This window comes from Clarias gariepinus, chromosome 12, assembly GCF_024256425.1.
Source record: "Clarias gariepinus isolate MV-2021 ecotype Netherlands chromosome 12, CGAR_prim_01v2, whole genome shotgun sequence".
Taxonomy (NCBI): Eukaryota; Metazoa; Chordata; class Actinopteri; order Siluriformes; family Clariidae; genus Clarias; species Clarias gariepinus.
Window position 1 is genome coordinate 19,881,510 of NC_071111.1, and position 24,383 is coordinate 19,905,892.

At 38.7% G+C, this 24,383-nt stretch overlaps 1 protein-coding gene across 1 annotated transcript in view; it reads right to left on the reverse strand.

Annotated features, from left to right (window-relative positions):
* Positions 1 to 12,827: 12,827 nt before the first annotated feature.
* Positions 12,828 to 24,383, reverse strand: part of taf3 (TAF3 RNA polymerase II, TATA box binding protein (TBP)-associated facto) — a 63,629-nt gene continuing 52,073 nt past the window's right edge. The window contains exons 4-7 of the mRNA XM_053508770.1: positions 18,367 to 18,443; positions 16,061 to 16,304; positions 14,653 to 14,759; positions 12,828 to 13,454 (exon numbers count right to left, since the gene is read on the reverse strand). Coding sequence (XP_053364745.1) covers positions 13,340 to 13,454; positions 14,653 to 14,759; positions 16,061 to 16,304; positions 18,367 to 18,443 — 543 coding nt within the window. The 3' untranslated portion in view covers positions 12,828 to 13,339. The remainder of the gene's footprint in view (positions 13,455 to 14,652; positions 14,760 to 16,060; positions 16,305 to 18,366; positions 18,444 to 24,383) is intronic.

Genomic DNA, 24,383 nt, shown 5'->3' on the forward strand with positions numbered 1-24,383 from the left:
CGAGCACGAGTCCAATTAAGCCGTTTCAATTTTAAAACTGGATCGCGCGTCGACGTCATCGCCGCGATTGGGTTAGCTAGCGGATTCGCTTCGTCGTATAAATAAACAAAATCCAAAACGAAATTGGAAGCGTCATCTCCCCAGAAGCCATGAGGCAGTGAGGATGTATTATACCGTCATTTAACACCGTGTGTGTGTGTGTGTGTGTGTGTGAACACTGTTTGAACCTGGTGCTAACTCTTTTCTCTTTCTCAGGTAATTTCTACCTCTGTGGTTAGAGGAACGAGTAACCGAATTCTGGGAAACGAAAACGTCCTCCAGTGGACATGGACGTGTGACTCTGATGCTGCATTAGTAAGAGGTTTTGGAACAAAAGCAACACACGAATTTTGTGCGCAAGCTCGTAAAAACAGACAGAGTGAAGATCCGTGATTTAGTGTGCGAAAGAAAACAGCTAGGCCTGGAAGGTTAACTAGTGTCAGACTTTAGCAGAGAAATTTAGATTTTCTGATTGTTTATACTAAGTAAATTGAAATGTAATTCATGTTTTATAGTTTTGGTAATTCACTTACATCTACTAATAGTGACTACATCGATTGGATCTCTCTCTCTCTCTCTCTCTCTCTCTCTCCTCACCCCCATTCTTCCTAACTTCATCATTAAAAGAATTATTAAATAAGTTCATTACCCTACTATTGAATATCTTTGTGGTGTTTGTATGAATGGTAGTGGTGTTTAAATTGGTGCTGTTCGATTTCTATGTCAGCAGTGTTAATGAAGTTGATTTTTATTGTTAGTGTTATTGAGGGTTAGAATGGGGGTGTTAGTGTTGCTGATGCTGTTGTTAGTGAAGAATTCTGGCAGGAGTGTTGTGGCTGATATAGTGTGTAAATGTTAAGAGTGTTTTAGTGCTAGTGCTACTAATTAAGTAGGGTTGGTGTGTGTAGTGATGTATTAATGACTTGTTTAGGTACTGATGTTCATGTGTATAGTATTGGTATTAGATTTTGGTGGAGTATATGGTAAGGTAAGATCATAGAGGGATCATAGTGTTTGAGATGATGATGATGTTAGCAGATATAATGTTAGATTCTGGTGTTTTTGTGTTGGTGTTATTAGTGTTGGATTTTGTTATTGCCAGTGTTTATACTGTTGGAATTAGTTATTAGTGTATATGTTGGTGATGTTAGTGTTGAGTTATGGTGATAATAAAGGTGTTAACCTTGATAGTGTTGGATTTTGATGTTGTCAGTGCTGATAGTGTTGGGAATAGATGTTAGTGTAGATGTTGGTAATGGTAGTCTTGAGTATAGGTATTATAGAGGTGTTAGAATTGATAGTGTTGGATTTTGGTGTTGTTGGTGTTTATGGTGTTCTGGGTAAATATTGGTGATGTAAGTGTTGAGTCAAGGGTATAATAGAGGTGTTAGAGTTGATAGTGTTGGATTTTGGTGCTGTCAGTGTTTATGAGTGAGATTAAACATTGCTAGTGATATTAGTTTTGAGTTAAGGGTATAATAGAGGTGTTAATGTTGATAGTGTTGGATTTAGGTGTTGTCAGTGTTTGTAGTGTTGGGATTAGATGTTGGTGTAGATGTTGGTGATGTTAGTGTTGAGTTAAGGGGTATAATAGAGGTGTTAGTGCTGATAGTGTTGGATTTTTGGTGTTGTCTGTGTTTATAGTGTTAGGATTAGATGTTGGTGGTTTTTGTTGATGTTGGTGTTGTGTTAATGGTATAATAGAGGTGTTGGTAGTGTTGGTGTTGAATGATAAGCTGGTGCTGCTGTTGCTCTGCTCTGCTCTTATCTGCTCTTCGCCCAGATCCTGCAGGATCACAGAGTCTGATTAAGAAAGAAGAAGCGCGGCCATAATGATGAGCCATAATGAATCCTTATCTCTCCCCTCCAGATCATCAGCCTTTCAGCGCGCCATGGTTTTGTTACATGGGATAATTTATTGCATCTAATACATCACAATGAATCTGATTGGGCTGCTGCTGCTTGTGCTGGTGCTGCTGGTGATGAGGGAGGGTGAGTGGGGTGTAGCGATGGCCAATGTTTGTGAAAGGGGGTGTTTTTTTTTTTTTTTTTTTTATCCCAGGGGGCAATGAAAAATGCCTCTGCAATTTTTAATTGGTACAAATATAAGGGGATCTGATAAAAAAATGAAGAAGTAAGAAATAAAAAAAGGAGTCAGGGGTAATCTCGCCTTCCAGTGTGCACTCGCCTATAATTAAGTGTGTCAATTCCAACCAGAACAACATCGACCTTCTATCACTGGCAGAGATCCCAATTTCACCATGATTTATTTCTCAGCAAGAGCAGATAATTAATCATAAACACCGAAAACAGTGCAGCAACGCGGAGATAACGGAAATATTTGCATCTAAAAAAGATGCGATGGAGCTAATTCATCCCTCCAAAACTAAACCGCGGCATTACTGAAAAACCGCCAGGATTTCTAATACTCCATGACCAGTCTTTGGAGAAATATCATTAAACCAGAGAGAGAGAGAGAGAGAGAGAGAGGTGGAAAGATGGGTTTGGGTCTCTGTACCAGTGATGTATATGTCCTGGTGGTAGACTAATACGGAAGCAATAGCGAAGATAAAGATTATCGTCATGAACCGAAAAATACCCTTACAACAAAATAAGATAAAAGATACAACAGCTGATACAACTAGAGTCTGGGATTTAGGTTTTTTTCCTTTATCTTTATTATCTCATCATTCTTCACAAGATAAGAGAAGCTTAGAGGCGATAATAATTATTATAATAATAATAATAATAATAATAATAATCAAATGACGATTTCACTTGACCACAAGATGTTGAGTTCAAATCCGAGGACAGTCAGAAGCCAGTGTTTGGCGCTCGATCAAGGTTTTTATCCGCCAGCTACATGCTCGGATTGCATTCTGCCTCGCATTTAAATCACTAGCTATAAAACCTTCTACCCAATTATTATTATTATTATTATTATTATTATTGATGTACGGTTGTTGTTTTGAATTCCTTAATAAAATTAACATTTTCATCTTTTCTGCAGCAATTAACTGATGAACGTCTCCCTCTTTCTCTCTCTTTCTGTCTATTTCTGTGTCTCTCCCTCTCTCACTTCATTCTCTATCTCTCTGTGGATGATCCGTCATTTCCAGTGTTCTGGCAGACTCGAACAGATTGTATCGGTTTATTTATTTCCTCCTCTATTTATTCACGCCAGGAAAAAAAAGAAAGAGATGAGGGGAGATGAAGGGATAGAGAGTGAGAGATGTCAGAAAGAGAGATGAGTGTAGGGAATATTAAGAGCGAAAAAACAGTGAAATATAAAATAAACTATAATAACAGAAGGATATGGGCGAGGAAGAGAGAGAGAGAGAGAGAGAGAGAGAGAGAGAGAGAGAGCATTGAAAGCTATGAAACATTTCCTTCACGTTAAGGTCAGGAATATGTCAAGGATTCGCTCAGAAGGCAGAGAGAGAGAGAGAGAGAGAGAGAGAGAGAGCAAGACCCGATTCCCGATTCAACATTTAACAACAAAAATAGCCTCAGTGAGCTTCAAATGCTATGTCTTCTGAAGGTCGGTATGACGGCCAGCTCCGTCCTATCACCTCGCATCATCTCTCTCTCTCTCTCTCTCTCTCTCTCTCTCTCTCTCTCTCTCTGTTGGTGGAGATGATGCGCAGGGAGGTGTTGATGGAGATGGAGTAGATTAAGCTAATGAAATGGACAACAAAGGGGAATTAGGGACAAACGCCCCCTCCTTACACCACTGTCTGCCCCCAAGAGGGTCGCGCGCACAATAACGTGGCTTTATCAGTGCCGAAAACGCGCTCTAACGAGACATTTATTATCAGGGGCGTGCGCGCGCCGCAGCACTCCGGTGTGAAATGAGTTTTTGAGCACGAGACCAGCAGGATTCACCCAATCACCCACCCCATCCTGCACTCTTATAAAATGCCCTATCTATCTATCTATCTATCTATCTATCTATCTATCTATCTATCTATCTATATACATAACTACAAAAACATTTTAACATAAAAAATATGTCCTACAGCTCACACCTGAGACGATAAAGGTATTTATGTCTATCTATCTATCTATCTATCTATCTATCTATCTATCTATCTAAAGTTGGAGTACCAAGTAATAATACAATATAATTAAATATATCCATCTAGTAATATTACTGTCTGTAGGTTAGATATCCAAATAATAAAATATAACAAAAATCAAATCTATTGTCTCCTAAATCAATTACTCCCTCAAAACAAGTCTATTTCCCCCAAAACCGAAACATGACACACCTAATCAGCTAAAGGTAAAAATAAACATGGCATAAATAAATATCTACGTTTTATACACATCCTATATTTCTACATATCGATAGACATTATTATGATATGGCATTTTCCATGCACAATGTCTAAATATTTTCTGTCTTATAGGCTCCTTAGGACAGGACACATCTGAAAACACATAGTTAGAATTTAATTATTATTAAAATATAATAAAATTATAACCCTATCTATGGTTGTGAGGAGGGGTGGGGGTCTTTAAGCTGCTTACTCAATGGCTATTTGTTGGCATCTTAAGTGTCTGAGGGAAACAGAGAGAGACAGAAAGAGGGGAGGGAGGGAGGAAAGCGGGAAGGAGGGGGCAGATCTTGATTTTCATTGCAATCTTTTGGAACAAATAGCCGAATGGTTTAGCGTTTACCCCCTTTTTCTCCTGCACGCCGGCATGGCGACGCACTGGCGCTGCAGGCTCGAGCGAGCGCGAGCTTGGATGTCCAAAGAGAGAGAGAGAGACAGAGGGAGAGAGACAGAGAGACAGAGAGAGAGAGAGAGTTTTCGGAGGGCGCGGGCTATCAGGTGTTCTCTTTCTCTCTCTCTTTTTCTGTCGCCCCCTGCATATAACTACCACACACACACACACAGACACGTACATACATTCGCACGCGGCTTCGGATTACAGCAGATCGGGCATGTCCGCGTTGTGCTTTTGCAGCCGCGCGCGTCTTAAAAACGAGTGTCAATGAGCCTAAATATCAAATAGCATTAGTGGGTCAAAGCCAGTGTCTATTGGTGTGTGTGTGTGTGTCTGTGTGTTTATGCTCCCCTTGTCTCAGTAAATGGCTTGTGTCAGGGATGTGTGCGCTGATAAGGAGTTGGGCCACTTAGAATAAAGACTATAACATAAATATAACCGGATGGGGGGGATTTACCTTAAACACAGTACTAAATCGATTTTCAAGCGGTTTGGATGCAATTTAATGCCTTTGTTGTGGTTGTTCGTTTATTTATGGACGTTATTTTAACATAAAAGGACTGTTAGTCTGTTTTAGGAATCTTGGTTTATACCTGTTGCTTATGAATAACGAATTATTTCTGAACGCAACTTTTACCGTTCATAACCGATTTTATTTATTTGAATTTAAATGCATATGTAAATCATTCCGAATATACATCAAAGTGCACTGCCAGAAAAAAAAAACACTGTCTCCTCAAAAGTATTCCACCTCATACAGTAATTCATGTGAAAATGTACATGTATTGCACCAATTATATTATAGGCTATTATACAGGTATATTGCAAAGCCCAGTTATAGATAAAAAATCGCACCATGGCTTAGTGGTTAGCCCTGTCGTTTTGCACCTCCGGGGTTCGATTCCCGCCTCAGGTCTGTTTGCATGGGGTTTCCTCCGTGGACTCCGGTTTCCTCCCACAGTCCAGGAGATGCAGATTAGGTTAAATGGCGTTCCATAATCGTTTGAGTGTGTGTGTGTGTGTGTGTGATGAGCGTGTGGATTGGCAACCCGTCTAGGGTGTACAAGTCTCCTGGCCCACTCGCGACCCTGTGTACAGGATAAAGCGGGAAAAATGATGAGCGAGTGAGTTCTAGACAAAAGGGGAAAAATAAGTGTTTACAGGTTAGTGCACTTTTTTTTTTAGATTGTAAAAAGAGAAAAACGAATATGACATAAAGAGGATGAAAAGAGTTACATTATGAGTATAGAGTGGCCTTGAGACGCGTAATGAGCTGTAAGTCGTGAGCTAATACTGTATGAAGAATTTTATTTATTTATTTATTTATTGACATTTTTTGTTAAGGTTCGAATGAAGAGGCTGTTACAGGAATGGATACGATAAGAGTAAGATGTGTGCTTGTTTTAGTCAGGCTGTGTGTGCAGTCTACCCAGTGGGCTTCACTCCTCATAATTGCTTGTTAGTCCTAATAGCCTGGAAGCGAATTGAAATAAATGATTTTTTGTTTAATTAAAATCGTATAAAATGACAGAAATGACAGAAATTACAGTGCCCCGCGCTTTGCCATAAACTTTCTATAAGTCATTACACAGGAGCACTGATTAGACTCTCTCTCTCTCTCTCTCTCTCACACACACACACACACACACACACAGACACACTGCTTCCGGTTTGAAGATAAGAAAAGAGCACATATAGCGTAATAGTATAGTCGTTTAATAGTATTTCGCCATGGGAAAGTAATTGTGTGTGTAAAATGCATGCAGAAGGAGAAAGAGTTAAAACTCATTTTAGTGCATTTTCATTCAGTGCTTGTTCTTATTTTGGCAACGACAATATAATAATAATAATAATAATAATAATAATAATAATCCATCACGCACTTTGATCTCGATTCGAATTTCCTGGTGTATAATGTATTCAGCACAATTAATCTAGGTAATTGAAAAAAAAGAAAGAAATTAATGAACAAATCCATGCAGAGGTTTAAATCCGCTCACGTGAAGGATTTTAATGCACAACAACTTTTCCCATCTTTATAGCGCACTGAAGCCTGGATTTCATTATCAGCGCTTAAATAACATACCTTTTTTTTGTATAATATATAACATGATATATACATATATAAATATATAAATATGTGTAGTGTGTATGTGTTTTCAGAATGCAGTCTGGGGCGTGTTTATTTTAGTTCTGATTGACACCCGGGGGATCATGGTTAATCCCCCCCACTTGCTTCACTCCAGCCCCTTTTCTATTTATTTATTTATTACATTTTTTTCATAACTCATTTGTGGGAGCGCGAGATGCGGGACCGTGATGGTTGCCTGGGAGACAGTGATAGCGCCCAAAGCCCATTTCCATGTCTGCTCTGTGTGCGCGTGCGCGCGCGCCAGGGGCCGTGATTTCTAACACATATAGCAGCCGTTTTCTTTCTTTCTTTCTTTCGGCAACAGAGGTCGTCACAAAGTCATTCAGCCAACAGCACGCACTTATGATTCTCTCTCTCTCTCTCTCTCTCTCTCTTTGCAACATCAGCATCGTTCTGATGACGTCCATCTCGCGCGAGGCTGAACTGAACTGGCCCATGCGGCTCGCGTGCCACCATTTCATTTCATCTCATTCTTTCTCTCTTTTGTGATTTGCACGTTGATGTCACACGAAAAAGCTCATGCAACAATGATCCTTATGTGTGTATTTATTCGTGCATCTGTGCAGCTTTAATTAATCTCTTTCTGCACACCGAGACACCGAGAGCACTCACTCACCTGTTTGGCTTCTTCATTAAAAAATAAAATAAAATAAAGAATTTAGCTTGCTTTGGCATGCATTATTATTGTTATTATAAACAAGTCATCCGATTCGTTTGGTGCATTGCCCGGTGAATAATTTGTTTGTTTTTTCCCCCTTTTATTTATATATTTATTTTTTTTCTCTTAGCAGGATCGCAGGAAAGTTTGTATAATGCGTGCAATAAGGGCAGATAGAGAGAGAGAGAGAGAGAGAGAGAGAGAGAGAGAGAGAGAAACAGGCTTCATTAGTGCCTTTGGTTCTGTAATAAGCTCTATCTTCTCTGTGCACCTTCTCAAAGTTTGCGCGTGAAGCCTGTGAGGCTGATTACATATTAACCATATTAAACATATTGACTATATAAACATAGCAGTGTTCAGGCTATTGATCAGGCTATCCAAACATTTCAACTCTCTCCGTCTTAATTGCACAAGACGCTCCAGGCTGAAACAGGAAAGGGGGGGGGGGGTATAACCTAAATTAAATAAATATTCTAATTAGAAGTGATTTGTTTTATATTTCTTTGCACCCAGTCAGTAATTGCTTTTCAAGCTCTTCGTTTCCAAACAATTGATAAAGAAGTGCAGAGAGATTGGGCCTGAAGAGCTGCACAACCAACACTAGCAACACTGCTGAGGCTAAATATAATGAACATAAATAATTCCATGAATGAATAATTATAGAAATAGACTCCAGGCATCACTGTGAAAAATCTTTGTTTTTTGGGGTGATAACGCCGATGATTCTCAAAAACGGCGCCGATTTCAAAGAGTAGACCGAGAGAAAAAGGGAAAACTTCACACGTGTCAAACTCCTGAAGTCATTCGATAATAAAAGCAATTAAAAAGACGCGGGAAAAAAACAACCCTTTCTATCAGAGTGAGGAAGATTCCCTGTGCTCCAATGTCAGGACGTATAGTTATGTGAAGTGCTGTTACTGTAGTCTGTGTACCGCCTTAACTCCAATAAAACCCGAAACATGAGAAAATGCACTCAATTCCTTCTCTCTCTCTCTCTCTCTCTCTGTATGTAGCACTGATTAATAATCCCGGGGAGTTTTTTAGATATTTATTTGAAGTCACCTTGTAATTTAACCGAAAGGGGGCGTCAGATAATATTCAACTACAAAATACAGTATAAATTAAATATATTTACTTAAGTGTATATAATTTAGTTAAGTAATACATTTATTTCTAACATTACAACGATATGAAACCATGAGAATACACTATATATTATACTATATTATTTATATAATGTCTTTCTGTTGTAATATATTAATATAAATATAATCATATAATAACATGTATAAAAATAATTATATCCATCCATCCATCCATCTATCTATCTATCTATCTATCTATCTATCTATCTATCTATCTATCTATCTAGTTGGAGTATCCAAGTAATAATACAATATAATCAAATCTATCCATCTAGTAATATTACTGTCTGTAGGTTAGATATCCAAATAATAAAATATAACAAAAATCAAATCTATTTATCTGCCTATAGACACACAATCACTCACACACACATGCAGGTGCATCTCAATAAATTAAAATATCATCAAAAAGTTGATTTATTTTTAGTAATTCAATAAAAAAAAGTGAACACTCTCTCTCTCTCTCTCTCTCTCTCACACACACACACACAAACACATAGGGACAGAAAGAATTTAAAGATGTATGATATAAAAGCTGTTATAAAAGCTGTACAGTCACACACACACATTTTATATATATATATATATATATATATATATATATATATAAAACCTTTGACATGTTACACTCCACTTTGCTTATTATAGTTCTGGAAAACAATAAAATTGCTTTAAAAAAAGCAAAACTACCAACAACTATTAACTTAATATGACTAGAAAAAAAAAATCACCTGTTATAAATAAAATCTAGAAAATCAACAATCTGCTGTTTTCTTGTCCTTTAATAAACTCCGGAGCAGTCGTCCGAGCCTTTTCGTGTATCCCTGTAGTAAAAGAGCAGGATTTTCTATTCTGGCTCTTTTAGTCCCAGTTATTCAGTTCTCATTTTATAGGATTTCCTGTTTCAGAAATCATAATAACTACATCATAATAATCAACTCATTATAAGGTTATCCGTTCAAATCTGTTCGCTGGAGCAGGGAATTTATTTCACATACATTACAGTAAAGGACTACGGCTAACTGAGACCAATCCAAGCAATAAGAACGTTCACAGAACTGTGCATAAATGGAATAAGATAAATATACAGTAGACCTATAAAGTGCTCACTACTTTGTTACCTTTCATTGTGGTTTGAGCTCAGACAAATCTGATAAGCCTAATTACCCACATTATGTCTCAAAAATTGGGGTGTTATAGACTGGGCTTTGTGTAGGGTAAAGTTTAGGTAGAGTACCATGAGTAGAAAATTCTGGGAAATATGTTTGGAAATGGGAAAGTGAGCATGAAACATGAGAGTGCTTCATACTTAGTAAGTAAGTAAGCTAGTTCTGTGTAGATTGTTTTATTCTTACCCTGTCACATATGAAGAGAGCTATTCTTCTTAATGTACTCGTAACTTTTAATAACTTTTAAATGTTTATCCAAAAAACAAACAAAACAGAATACAAATAAATATTTTAAAAGCCCACATTTTGATATATAATAAAATTATATTTGCAGTCTTATTCAGTCAGTGATGGCATGATGGGAAGGAATCGTCAGCTTTGAGTTTTACTTAGCCTTAGAGTACAAAGGACCTTGACCCCATTTCACCTTTGACCTTTGCTTTGGACCTACCACATACTGAAGTTCACCTTCAAATCTGCCTTGACTGCTAACAAAAACACACACACACACTCTTTTTTATATTGTGTTACACTGGGACAAATCATGTGCTTACTTGGTAATTGAACTCAGTGGTGTGTAAGACTCTCGCTCCGAAACACTTTCATTATAAATTAAGCTGTCCATCTAAAGCTAAACAAAACAATAGGAAAAAAAAAAAAACCTAGATGACATGCCTAGTAAGATTTCGACTGTGTAGTCCAAACTTCAGCTCTTTAGCATGATATTTAAAGTTAAATAATGAACAGGGAACTTTAACATGAACATTTTAATGCTGTGATAATAAACAGGTGTAATTATATATGCCACAATAATTATACCATCAACTTTATGCCGCTGGGGTAAAATTTTACGGCTTTAATAAATCATATTTATTGCTTAAACTCACTTTAACCATAAGGTAAGCTATTCAGATAAACATCAGTTGTAACCGGTGCAATAGAATACACACCCCTGCTTCATCTTCTTCTTATGGTTCAGCTCTGTTCATATGCATGCTCAGGTTTAACTTTTATTATTAATTTTTATTTTTATCTTTGTTAGTTGTGAATAAAATTTTTGAAATAAACGCTAGGTAATGCGACTGAGGACCAATTACATTTTGATTGAAAAGATTAAAAATAGTAGTTTTATTTTTCATATCCATCCTTGGCATATGTATAAAATCCAGGCTGATGAAAATGTCGAGCTGTAACCAGACACCATGAAGTCTTCATAAAGTTTTGCATGCTTGTACGCTGAGCATATCCAGTTACATAAAACAGAATATCCAATGCTCTTTCATTTCAGAATATCCAATCATTTTCATGTTTATATCAAATATAAAACATGTAATTGTGCTTGATTTACACCATGAAATTTTAATACATTATATACATAATATGTATAGCTGTGCACTTGCAGGGTCATGTGTGTAAGTAACCCTGACGGGCCTTGTGCGTTCTCGTGACCGTTTGTATTTGTGCGGGCGTTTCTGCATCCCAGGCCCTGTGTCGAGGCTCTGATCATAGAGCGAGAGCACGACCTTCCTATCTCCTCGTTTTAATGAGCGCCGCTATGGGTACAGTGTGCATGTGGAAGACATTTCTTATCGCGTGGAAACAAAAAAGGAGCAGGCATAAAAGCTGGACCGGCCTTTGATTTGTTCGATCGCGCAGCGACGATCTGATTCGGGAATCTACATCTGAGTGCGATTAACGAGAACGACAGGTAACTCTGGCATATTTAACAAGATATTAAAGACGACGCAGAGCTTCGAGCGGGCAAGTGCGGGCCAGGGCAAAGTGTGTGATCGGCGAAGGAAACAGGAGAGGCTGAGCATCAGGTGAACTGGAACACTTAAGAGCTACAGCGTGTAATTTAAACACACACATGGGCCCTGGCATGGCCACAAAGGCTAGGATTTTACTGCACAGGAGATAAAGTTAAAGGGCAATGTGGTTTTGTTCCTACTGCAGAAACTCCTGTCAGTCTGCATAGAAGAAATTTTTGTTATATATACAGTATATTTATATATTATTATATATGGGGAAACCCATTTAAGGGCACCTTCTCCTGCGTGCATGCATCTTAAGGAAAAACTTGGCATGCGCACGGTACCTGGAGGGCCACGCTTCACGCTCACAGGAAATGCTGAGCGTCTGAGGTTTTTAGGGATTGGACAGGGTTTGACGCTTACGATGGCACACCGAACACACGTGGTTACTTCATTCTAGTGCATACAGATCAGTATGGAACCCCAAAATCTATTTATTCAAACATAAATATATGATTATTATTTGTATTGTTATTATAATTATCATCATAAACTCAATTCCTCTTACAGAACAAGTGCTCAGTGGTGGAGAGGTAGCACGTGGCTAAAGCTCTGTGCGAGAACTGACAGAAAGCCGCCCTTAAGCAAAACCCTTAACCTCGAACTACTCAGCTTTCTCTGGATTGGATTCTGCATCACTTTCAAGTCACTTCAGATAAAAAATGTCTGCCAAACACCGAATGTCAACTCCTAAAAGAGCATGAATTTGCAATCACTGTGAGAGAATTACATTTTTTTTACTTGAATCCCAGCGCATTATCTAGCTCTCCTCCATCTGTGCCGCTACCTGAAGCCTCTGTATGAGCACCATTAACTCAGTACACATGAGCTAACAGACACCAGTGATGGACGAGAGAGAGAGAGAGAGAGAGACACAGTCGTTCTCACGCGAAGAGCTGGGACAGTATGATATCTAATACGGATTACAGGATATGGTTCATGATCTCCTGAAGAAACTTTCTTGTAAAGTATAAACCTGTAAATGATCCCAATCCTCTGTTTCTTCTTCGTTTCTTTCTTCGTTTTTTTATATATATATATATATATATATATATATATATATATTATATAAAGAAATATTTCTGGAAATGTATACAAAAAGTAATGACCACCCACTGTGGAAAAAACAGCTTTTAATCGAATCCATAATAAAAGGAAACTGCACTTCCAGTCTAAATAAATCAGAACAATATTTAAAAAGGCTGACTAATGTACAGGCGTGTTTTTTTTTTCTTTTCTTTTTCTCTTTTCAGCGATGTGATCCCGATGGGTCAGTGCACGGCTGAAAAAACCCGGTTAAGGGTTTATAATCTTGATGCGCGCGCGCGCGCACTCACTTATACACACACACTTACTGAACAATTGTTGGCTTTCGTACAAAGATCATATACACATATCATAGGGTGATTGACATAAAAAATTAACATATAGACTTTTGAAAATTTCATTTTAAAAAATACATAAATGACTACATAGACTCGGATTAAAAGGAAGAGAGGGGGAGAAAAAAAAAAGTTCAAATTGAAACCACAGCAGGAAGAGAGAAGAGTGCGCATCAGCAGAAAGGCAAGGAGAAAGAATGAGAGAGAGAGAGAGAGAGAGAGAGAGAGAGAGAGAGACGAAGATGATCAGTGCGCTTTACGTTTCCTCTTTTTTGTTTTTTTGTCTTTTTTCTTGCCAGAACACTTCACACAGAACCAGGACTGATCCTCTGGAGGAGCCGCTATGATTCCTACACAGAGCCTGAAAAACAAAGTGAGAGAACCGTGTTACTCAAAGGGAATTTTTCTTCTGCAACTTTTTGCGCAGAACACAAACTCTAGTAAAAAAGGACCGTGGTTAATCTGGTAAACTGTAATCTAAATGTAAAAAAAGTAATTTTGATCTTGTCACCTTTTCAATCTGTTACCATTCTGTACTACAAAAGTAACCATCAACTGTGACTAGGGGGATTTTCTTTTAACAAGGGTTCAGCATTGGCGTACCACAATGTGCAGTTGGTTAATTAAAAAAATAAAAATAATAAAAATCGGCCCACTTGTGCATTACTTTCAGTACAGCCCTCTTACTATTGTTACTATAAGAGTGTGTCAGATTATTAATTAAGTGTAAACCAGTGGAGTTGAATTTCCTATTGATCAGATGTAGATGATAACTGGTCTTTATACTTCTATTACTGATTTTAAACAAATCAAACCTGCAGTCAGGCAGAATAGCTATAGAACAATATACATATGTATGTATTTATGTATGTATATAAATAATCAACCTACAGGTATTCTATAGAGCATATCCTACCCTCTGCGTTTATTACAGAATGCCTTTAAATCACACTCCACTGTTTTAATTACAGATAAACGAAATATTTGGTCACTGATAATGCGAGAGAATGACTGGACAGAATGTAGGTATTCTACAAGCTAGCAATTTTTCCACTTGGATGTGCACCACAAAGGAAATCCATCAGTCCAATGTAACTGTTAACTGGCATGAAACGAAAGAAAGCACCGTCATAGACTTTAGACATCTGAAAACATTTGCATTTAACATTCTGTAACCTATGCATGCACACTAGGGATGGGAATCACCAGAGACCGGATGATACGATATTATTGTATGATAGTACCGATATCTAGCTGATGATTCAATAGTGTATTTCAATTCTCTTTAAAATAGCGACATAATTTATAAATACGCAATTTGACACACACTTGTGTTTTTAGGTTCTGTTACAATTCTGAACAATGTCACCAAATAATTCACTCCTGCAACAAGAGGCTGTGCTGCCTGTCTCTAAAGCACACACATACTAATCATAAGCCATATTAGCTTAAAACATCCATGAACACAAGACAAAGATATCCCTTTTCACAAAAAAGCAAGTTAATAAATGTGTTAATGAAATTCTGTGTATTGGGATGCGTTAAGTTGTCATTCTTACCAGTGGTACCAGTCATCGCACTCATCACAGCCGATCATAGGACTGCCATCATCAGGTTTATTACAGCCAGGGCAGATCCAGATCTGATTACCCCACTCATCACGAATCTGTAGGTTAAGCACACAGGGCAAAACTTTACAAAGGGAAGAAAAGGAAAAAAAAAAAAAGGACTTCTGATTGTGCAGAATAACAAAACACAGTTCGGAGAGTAAAAACTGCCTTTATTTCTCTATATAATCCCCTGCTAGACTAACGCACTTTTCCAGTGTTTCACTAGCGCTTGGATACCATCAGGCAAGAAAAGTTTCCCTGATCGGACTGCCTGCTTTATGTCTGAAACGCTGGTCACCCAGGAAATCCTGTGAAGCCGCAAACATGTGGAAATGGCTTGGAGCGAGGTCAGGACTGTATGGTGGATGTGGCAATGACTCCCCGCCGTTTTCCTAGAATGTGCAAATTGGGTTCATGAATGATTGTGTGTAAAGTTCCCACAGACAGATGAGTCTCTTTCGCAAGTTGGCGACAAGTTATTCGTTGATCGGCGTTTCACTCACTGAATGTTCATGGGAATGACTGCAGTGGGCTCTGAGCCACCGTCATACATGGATCTATAGCTTTCTTTAAAACATTTGCGGCATTCAGATGTTTTACTGTCTCATCACCGCACTGTGTTTTAAGTCTTCTGTAAATGTTAAACGTTTTTTTATGCCTTCGTTTATCAGAAGTCCTGTTCATCAGAAGCAGTGGATAAAAATAATAGTTATTAAAAACATTCAAAAAAGAAAGGAGCGAGTGTGACAAAGTTACCAGAAGAACTCTCCAGCAAGCTCAGTAAAACCTAACAGCTGTTTTCTTATAAAACTGCACAAAACCTGTTTATTTTATTACTTGTTTTTAATCTTTATTGGTCTTTATAGAAGCTGCTTTTATGCAAAAATGTTTGTATCTTTAAATTTATGTCATATTTTTGTATGTGGCCAAGACTTTTGCACAGTACTAAAGGTAAAATAGTTGTTAGGTTTTACTGAGTTTGCTGGAGAATATGAGTTCTTCTGGTAACTTTGTCACACTCGCTCCTTTCGATTTCTATTAGGTTTTTTGTTTCCATCTGAAAACTTGTCTTGTACTATATATATATATATATATATATATATATATATATATGTATATATATATATATATATATATATTATATTTTCTATACAGCCATGCATATATTCTACTGTAATGTTATTTATTTATAAATTTTTGAGTTATATATAGAAATACTGAATGATTTTGTACATAATTATGCGGACATGATAAATATATATATATACACACACGAACACATATACAGGACTACTGCAATTCTTTCAAATCAGAATATATCGCTGACGATGATGATGACAAAGATGACGAGCCTCACCACGTAAGCGCTGACGGTCTCCGTGACGACGCTGCAGCCGCGTGCTTTAGCCTGGATGGCTGGGGGCTGAAACACCGGAGGCGGAGGCACCAACACAGGTGGTGGGGGAGGTGGAGGTGCAACAGGAGGAGGAGGGGCAGGAGGAGAACGCATCCGAGCACCGGGACCGGAACGTGGCACCGGCGTCCGAGGAGGCGGAGGGGTAGGGGTAGGTTCCAAGTCAGGGGTTACCTTACTGATGACGCTGAGAGAGAAAGATTAAGAGAGAGATATTAACCCAAATTATGATTATGGCTCGAAAATATTTAATGAAGAAATGTCAAACAGAGAAATGAGTTAGTGTTTTCTAGTTCATGTTCAAAATGCTGTGTCCTTACAAAAACAGCAGGAATACTACACCATGATACACACTATTATTTCAGTTCATATAAAACATTATGGCCAATAAACACTAAAGTTTAAATGTATGGCTTATTGTTTAACTAAGAAGTGTGTTACAAAAATGACTGAACAGCATTTGAATGTCAAATGTTTTACATAAATATGTGATGTATTCAAATTCAACAGTCTCCTGACATGAAAGCACTTCCTTTACATGAACAGCATGAGGTTACAGAAATAGTGCTCTTGACCTGGATGTGCGCTCGTCCCTGTGGTGTACAGTAATTTTGCGTATTAAACAGTGAAGATCAGTCAATATCAATCATTGCCCAGAGAGTCCACAGCTCTTGGTAATGAGCTCGGATTGTATATAACGGACATAAGGAAAGAAAATATACACCTTATCCGGTTTGTGTGTTATATGATGCAAGGTTAATCTCAGCGCAAGTAGTCCTGCGTGACCCCCTGCTGTTGCCAGGCAACAGTGTGATTGACAAGGCCAGTAAGTGCAGGCAACCCCGGTCACCGTGGTTTTGACCCTGAGAGGGGTGTGCCAAACGACCGGCTCCGGTTACACACACAGGCGCATGGTCATTATTTATGTCTTATCTGAATGACACCTTGAAGGTACATGGACACGCGCGCACCCACGCGCGCACAAACACGCACTGTTGTGGGCGCACTTCTGTGACAGCTTTCCTTCAGATGCCGCAAGGTGTGGGCCGATCAGGAAGTGACCTCATGAGTCCCTCGTGACTCCGTTAGGTCGAAGGTCAGGGGCGTCCAGGCTGCATCAATGGAGCCACTGTTGAGGCTTTTAACGTGTGTCACGAAACACAAATACGCGCGCATAGACTTCACTCGGACACTAAAGCATCGATGGTTAGATTTCTGTAAAAATGTGAAACGTTTTTGTATCGTAATAGCTCCTGCAGACGGGATGGATACCAGCGGCAGAGCAACATGTGCACATTTTCGACACAGTTCGGCCGCATCTCAAATGGCTCGGTTTGGAAACGCATACTGGCACTCAGTGGAAAATCGTGCACTATGTATCCAACAGGAGACTGTTTAAGACTGAAGCACTTTGAATGCATTTAATATTCTCATAACGATATTTAAGAAAATTTATTAACTACAATTTTTATTTATCTTAAATAAAGCATTGTTGCATTATTAAAAAACTAATAATGCTATAAATCACATATTTATTTAAACCTTTTTTTTTTTTTAACCCAAAGAACTTGGATGCTCAAAAATGAAGTTTTGAAAAACCACACACAAACCTAAAACATAAGCACTGTAGAAGGCTTTGTTCTTATGTAACAGTTGCTATCAAAGCGCGTGTGTGAGAGAGAGAGAAAGAGAGAGAAACAGAGAGACAGAAAGGCCAGTTGATTATGCTCAGAGACCAGAGTACAGGTGCGAGCGAAGCACAATAGACCGAAACGACAAAGACATAATACACGATCACACGCGCTCGCAGAAGAAAGGCCTTCCTGTCGTCACACGCACATGGACATACGTTAATGTTTCCTGCCTCGCATGCTGGTGGAACGGTGAGGATGAGGGAGGAAGACTAAAGCAAAGTCTAAACACAATCAAACCGCGTCAACATGTTCACACACAAACATATACACACCTTAGCTTTAGCCTATGTGTATGTTTAAGAGTGAGTGTGTGTCATTCTTGTGTGTGTGGGGGGTGTGGGGGGGGGGGGGTTAAGTGGTGTGAACACTGGGACTATTGACGGGAGTGTGCAGCAGGAGGTGTGTGTGTCTGTGTGTGTGCGCGTCTCGCACAAAAACCGTGGGCCGTTTGGGACTGGTCACATGACCCACAGGCTGAAACACACACCTGCGTGCAGACACGCAGTCTCTGACCACACAGGGAGCACCGTGTGTGGATGTGTGTGTGTATCTTACATTTTGTCCTGTCCAGCTCCGACTTTCAGCTTCAGTCTGGGTATGACGGGAGACTGTGGAACCACGGGGGCTTCGACCTGAGAAAGAAAGAAAGAAAAAGAGAGATAAAAGGAGAGAGGGAGAAATAGGGGTTCAGAGAATGATCAAAAGAGAAACAAGGGAGAAAGATGAAGAGAACCGAAGAGAAGTAGGAAACAAAAGAGAGATAAAAGAAGAGAGGGAGAAATAGAGAGAATGATCAAAAGGATAGAGAGGAATTGAGAATGGGGGGGGAAGCAATAATTCAAAAAAAGGGGGAAAAAAGCAAAAGGAGAGAGAAAACAAAAGACAACAATCAATACATTGTATTATTTAGTAAAACATCATCGTCTTATGAATAAGACGATTCTTTACTCTCTTCTTCAATGCACACCCTCTCGAGTTTCTTTTATCCATCAACTTTTTTTTTTTTAATCCAGCCCCTCCAACAGTCAGTTATGCTGAATCCCTAACCTCTTTTTCATCACTATACACTGCACACCACTATACACTACTTTTCCTATAACACTGCAGCAGTGTAGAACCTAGATGTCAGATTCCACACCGTCCTCACGTCACGCTGATGAACTTAAGGGTGAATTTATTGTATTATGAGTTCTAGACAAGATTTATAAAGAGAGACTGCAGGATGATGAAAAGACAAGTTGAGGCAGAGAAGACAAAGGCGAGGCCTCGGCAGGGTTAATTGTGTGTGTGAAACAGAGAATCCCTACTGTTGCCCCAATCGTTTAGCTCAAAAACACATATTTTCTCCCTTGTAACTGTTTTGTTTGTCATTTAGTCTGTGTGTATAAAAAAAATCCCTTCCTGAATTTGAAACCCCTCCTTCTCCTCCTCCTTTCCTTTATCCACATCAGCCTGCCTTATCCTTATCCATCCTTTCTTCAGGACAAACTGAGGATCAGCAGAATCAGGAGAACGTTGCATCATTATGATGGAAGACCGGAAGGCCTTCGGACGCTGTGTTACTGTGGGCTAAACAAACAGGCTTTCTGCACAAACATGGGCGAGGTTTTGATCTTTTCTTCTTTCTCTAGCCTGGAATGCAAGTCGCTTTCTAACCTGAGCATCGTATATCTTTTTTCACTTGATCATGTGGAAAATAACCAGCATCCAGGATAAGCTCCATACACAGAGGACACGCGGTGCCCGGGCTACGTGAGGGCTGCAACTCTAAACTACTATAAATGATTTATCCACAGTTTGTACTCCGTTTGATTGGTGCGCTTCTTAAGTTAACCGGGGGACTCAAAAGGACACACTAAAGATATCAGTGCACTTGTACACGTAGATATACTACTGCTAGAATCATCGCACTCTTTGAATGCTGCTTACATTTGGTTCAAAAGCATTGAGTTTATTAATATGATTTTAGCCAATAATGCTTCTAAATGTCACTTGATGTTGAAATAAATGGAAATTATGGTGTTTTCTTTTTACATCAATATATAAAATGAAAAAAAAAATTACGCATAATAAATGTTAAAATTAAAAAAAGATTCCTGTATTCACATGGATCTTGGGTAAGGATGGCAGAAATCAGATCTGAGCTAAAACCTTTGGTGCCTTCAGAGATGCTTTTCACCTCACCACGGTTGTAAAGAATGATTATTTTACACAGTTAGTTGCTTTCACGGTCAGCTTAAACGAATCTGATGTACAAACACTGATCAATAAAACACTCCTATTTAGGTGTAGTGTTCTCTCATATCTCCAAGAAAAAGACCTATAGGAATTAGTTGTTCCTTCCTTCGTCAGCGATTTCAGTTTTAAATATTTCCATTCACACTAGGAGCTTCACTTTACAAAAGGAAAGTTTTAAATAAGGAAGCAGACGGAGATGAATTGGAGATTACGTACGGCTGCGCTCACTTTGACTCAAAGACATTCATGCCTCTCCGGAAGGGGCCGCAGGGACCAGGCTTTCTTCACATACGCACTTCCATCCTACCGGCACACGTGTGTTTTGGCCTCCCTAAGGAGGAGGAGCTGAGGCCCTGTCCCTACACGATAAGGCGCTCGCGTGTGCGTGCGCGCGAGTGTGTTTAAGGACACACATTCAGGGTCACCCTCAATGGCAGGTTCAGATAGTGCTATCTGCTTATGTTAATTAGTCTTTAAGTGGCTTGCAATGTCTTTCTCCCTAAAAGTGCCCTGTCCTACTTAACCTGCCCTGTATCACGATGAGTCCGGCGCTTCAAACGCTCACGCTTTCGTTTAACACGCGCGCGCACACCTGCGTGTGTTAAAACGAACAGGCACGCACGAACGGATTAATCGGCTATTAAATGAATGTGCGGGATGGCCCGATGACCCGAGTCACTCGCTGGAGCCGATAAAAAGAAATAAAAACTTATTAAAATGTTTTACAGGAGAATAATGAGATATAATACAATATAATTTAACAGAACCTCCGTTTAGCTGCCATGAAGATGAGGGAATGATTAGTCAGTTTCTAGGCGTCCAATGGTAAAACCTGGGATCAAAAGTCAGACAGGAGCTAGAACATCCTGCGTAACGCAGACGACCGACTCTTCCGATATCTCTTGGAGCATTTCCTAAAGTTTACCATTCCCAAATGCTAAATAATATCCATTAATACTTTTTAAATTAAATGCTCACTCAGGAACTCTACCAGCTTCGGGCAGTGTTAGGGAAGGTACATTGTAAAAATGAGGCTTAAAGCAGAAAAAGAATTTATAAAAATCATACAATTTCCCTCAAAAGTGACCTTGAATTCAACACACTGAAACAAATAATTTCAATTGAAGTGATTTAGGGTGGACAAGTGACATTAGTACTGCCTTGTGATTAGTGAAGGTAAAGAAAGCTTGAACAGAAATCAATCTCAAGCTCTGGAGTATTAATAACGTTTTAGCATACACACCATGCCATCGCCAGTCATTCATATTCCATTCCTGCATACGGTGGCTAATTAACCCTAAGCTCAAGGTAATCAGAAAGCAATCAGAGATTTAGGATCCTCTGGGCTTTAAAGTGCTGTGACAGTAACGGATGTAGAGATTCCTCCGGTTCGGTAAAGACGCGGCAGAGATGTGCATGTGAGGGTAAATCTTAGTCAGATGTCATCCATGAGAGTCTTAGAGAGCTTAATGCCACTCTGTTGTGAAATGCCCAACTGTGGCTAAAGTTAATTATTTAGATGCCGAAACAGATAAGGAAATTTTATACAGCTCCTCGGAGGTAGCAATGTAGGGATTAATATTTTAAAACATTTTTCAGTCACGTCACATGGCAGGATGGTTCCTGAAAGTGATGGAGATATGGATACTGTAACTGATTATTTACATCATTATCTAAATACATACTTGACCGATGGCAATAATACAAACACCACTTATACCTACAACACTAAGATTACAAACACTAATTCTACCCCTAAGACTAAAATAATTGCTAACACTACTTATACCTCCAACACTAATAATACTAACATTACTTATATCTCTAATTCTTATATTACCACTAACATTACTTTTACCCTTAACATTAATATTACTTAAAATATTTATACCCCGAAACCATCACTGCTAACACTACTCATATCCCTAACACTAGTATTACCACTAACATTACATATACCCCAACACCAATATAACTACTAACACCACTTACACCCCTAACACTAATAATACTAACATTACTTACACATTTAATGCCAATATTACTACAAACACTACTTATGCCCCTAACACTAATATTAATAACACTACTTGTACCCCAAAACTATTACTACTAACACTGTTTATATCACTACTACTAATATTACTAACACTATATGTACCCCTGTATCAATATTAATAACACTACAAATACCCCAAAACTATTATAACTAACTTTACTACCATCACTACTTATACCCCTAACACTAAAACTACGAACACTACTTACCCAACACTATTACTACCAACACTTTATACCCTGAATTATAACTAAGTAATACTCCTTATACCCCTAGTAACACTACTTTTCGTACCTCTAACACTAATATTACTAACACTACTACCTACATATACTGATATTATACAAACTTAAATAATTCTTTTGACTATGTAAAGCTGCTTTGCGGCAATGAAAATTGCTAAAAGTGCTATACAAATAAAATTGAATTGAATTGAATATTATATTAGTATTATATTTATATTAAGGATGAAATGAAATGAAAATTCTGGGCCGAAAACGAAACCGAAATTTTTGGATGCACTTGGCCGAAAACCGATACCGAAACCGAAAATGGCTTCGTTAAAAAACGTTTAAAATATTTTCTTTTTGTTTGTATTAAAAAAACTACAAATTAATTAAAATTATTGCAACTTTGCTGTCCTCATCTGAAACTTTGAAGTGCTTCCAAACCGCCGACATACTCCGTGTTTGATGCGTAATGACAGCGCGAACGAGACGGGAGGATGGGAGAGGCGTCCCGACAATTTCGGCTTTTATTTTCGGCGCTTTCTTACGTTTCGGCCGAAACCGATAATGCTATTTCGGCCGAAAATTTTCGGCGGCCGAAATTTCGGTGCATCCCTAATTTATATATTATTTATATCTACTGTATATATTAATATTATTGGTATATTATATACATATACGCTAATATTAAGACGACCTATGCTCATACGAGACTGATAATTAACCCTATAAAACAAATACTTTTACCATTAAAAGTAATACTTAAACAACAGTACAGACACTTTTTCCAGTAATACTTCACCTTACACTTATAATAATTATACTATTACCTTATTATAATCATTAACAATAATGCCATTACTTAAATAAATACTTTTGGTATACGTAATAGTACTCGCATTAATAATATTAATATTAATAAATGGCACCTCATACTACATATCGTATTTACTGAAATTCTTAAAGAGTAAAAATACAATGTCTTTTAGAGGACAACCCTTTTACAGTCTTCTAGTTCCCTGTCTTTTGGGTGTCCAATTTGTCAAAAACTCCCAACTGTGGCTTAAAGTTAATGATCTAGAAGCTGAAACAGACGAGACAATTTCACACAGGTCTCTGAATGACATTCATCCCCTCTATCCAGTAGAAACACTCTACTGATCTCATACCCTGACTCCCTCCATCCCTCTGTGTGTGTGTGTGTGTGTATGCGTGTGTGGGGGGGACTCAACGAGGTGGAGGTCCCAAGATAGCGGGCTCCTGTGTGGCCCCCAGTCGGAGCCATTGTGCCTGGATTTGTCCAGTTTTTATGTAAACGCAATATTCTTTTCACCTGAACTAATGCAACCAGTGGCGTAAGCCCCTTACTGCTATGGACGGCATTTTTTTTTTCCGTTAATCTCTGCGGATTTAAGTCCCTTCTGCACATACCTTCGGGGCGACTACTGATAAACCACCCTAACTCAACACCGCTTTCTCTTTCCTGCCACTCTTGCTTTTCCTCTGGACGCCAGCAAAGCAGCCTTGCAAAAAATTAAAGCGATCAAGAGATTTAAGCAGAGGAGAGAGAGAGAGAAAGATGTGGGGGGTGGAAAGAGAAATCGCTTTCTGTATCCCATCTAGCAGGGGTGGCATGAGAGACGAAGGAAGGGGGAAAAAAAGACAGAGAAAGAAAGAAAGGGTCAGAGAGAGGGGTGAATTATTGAGGGAGAAAGAGACGGCAAGAGAAATGGAACTCTACACTTAGCTGTGTAAATCAATCCTGAAAGATCTTATGTGATGTACATGCGTTATCGCTGCGCTGGACTGTGAAAAGACACTGGAGTACGAGTTTGCTCGAGTGGAATTAGCACAATCTTTCTTTTCTCTATCGTAGACTCTTAAAAAGACACACACACCCTCTGCAGACTGGGTAAACAGAGGCTTTGAGGTGTATTATCCCTTGTTTGATTTGCACACAGATTGACAGCTTTGTGCGTGTGGGTGTTTGTTCTAAGAGCGGAGGGCTGCAGGATTTCGGAGACAAACGGAAAGGAAAAGATGGAAAA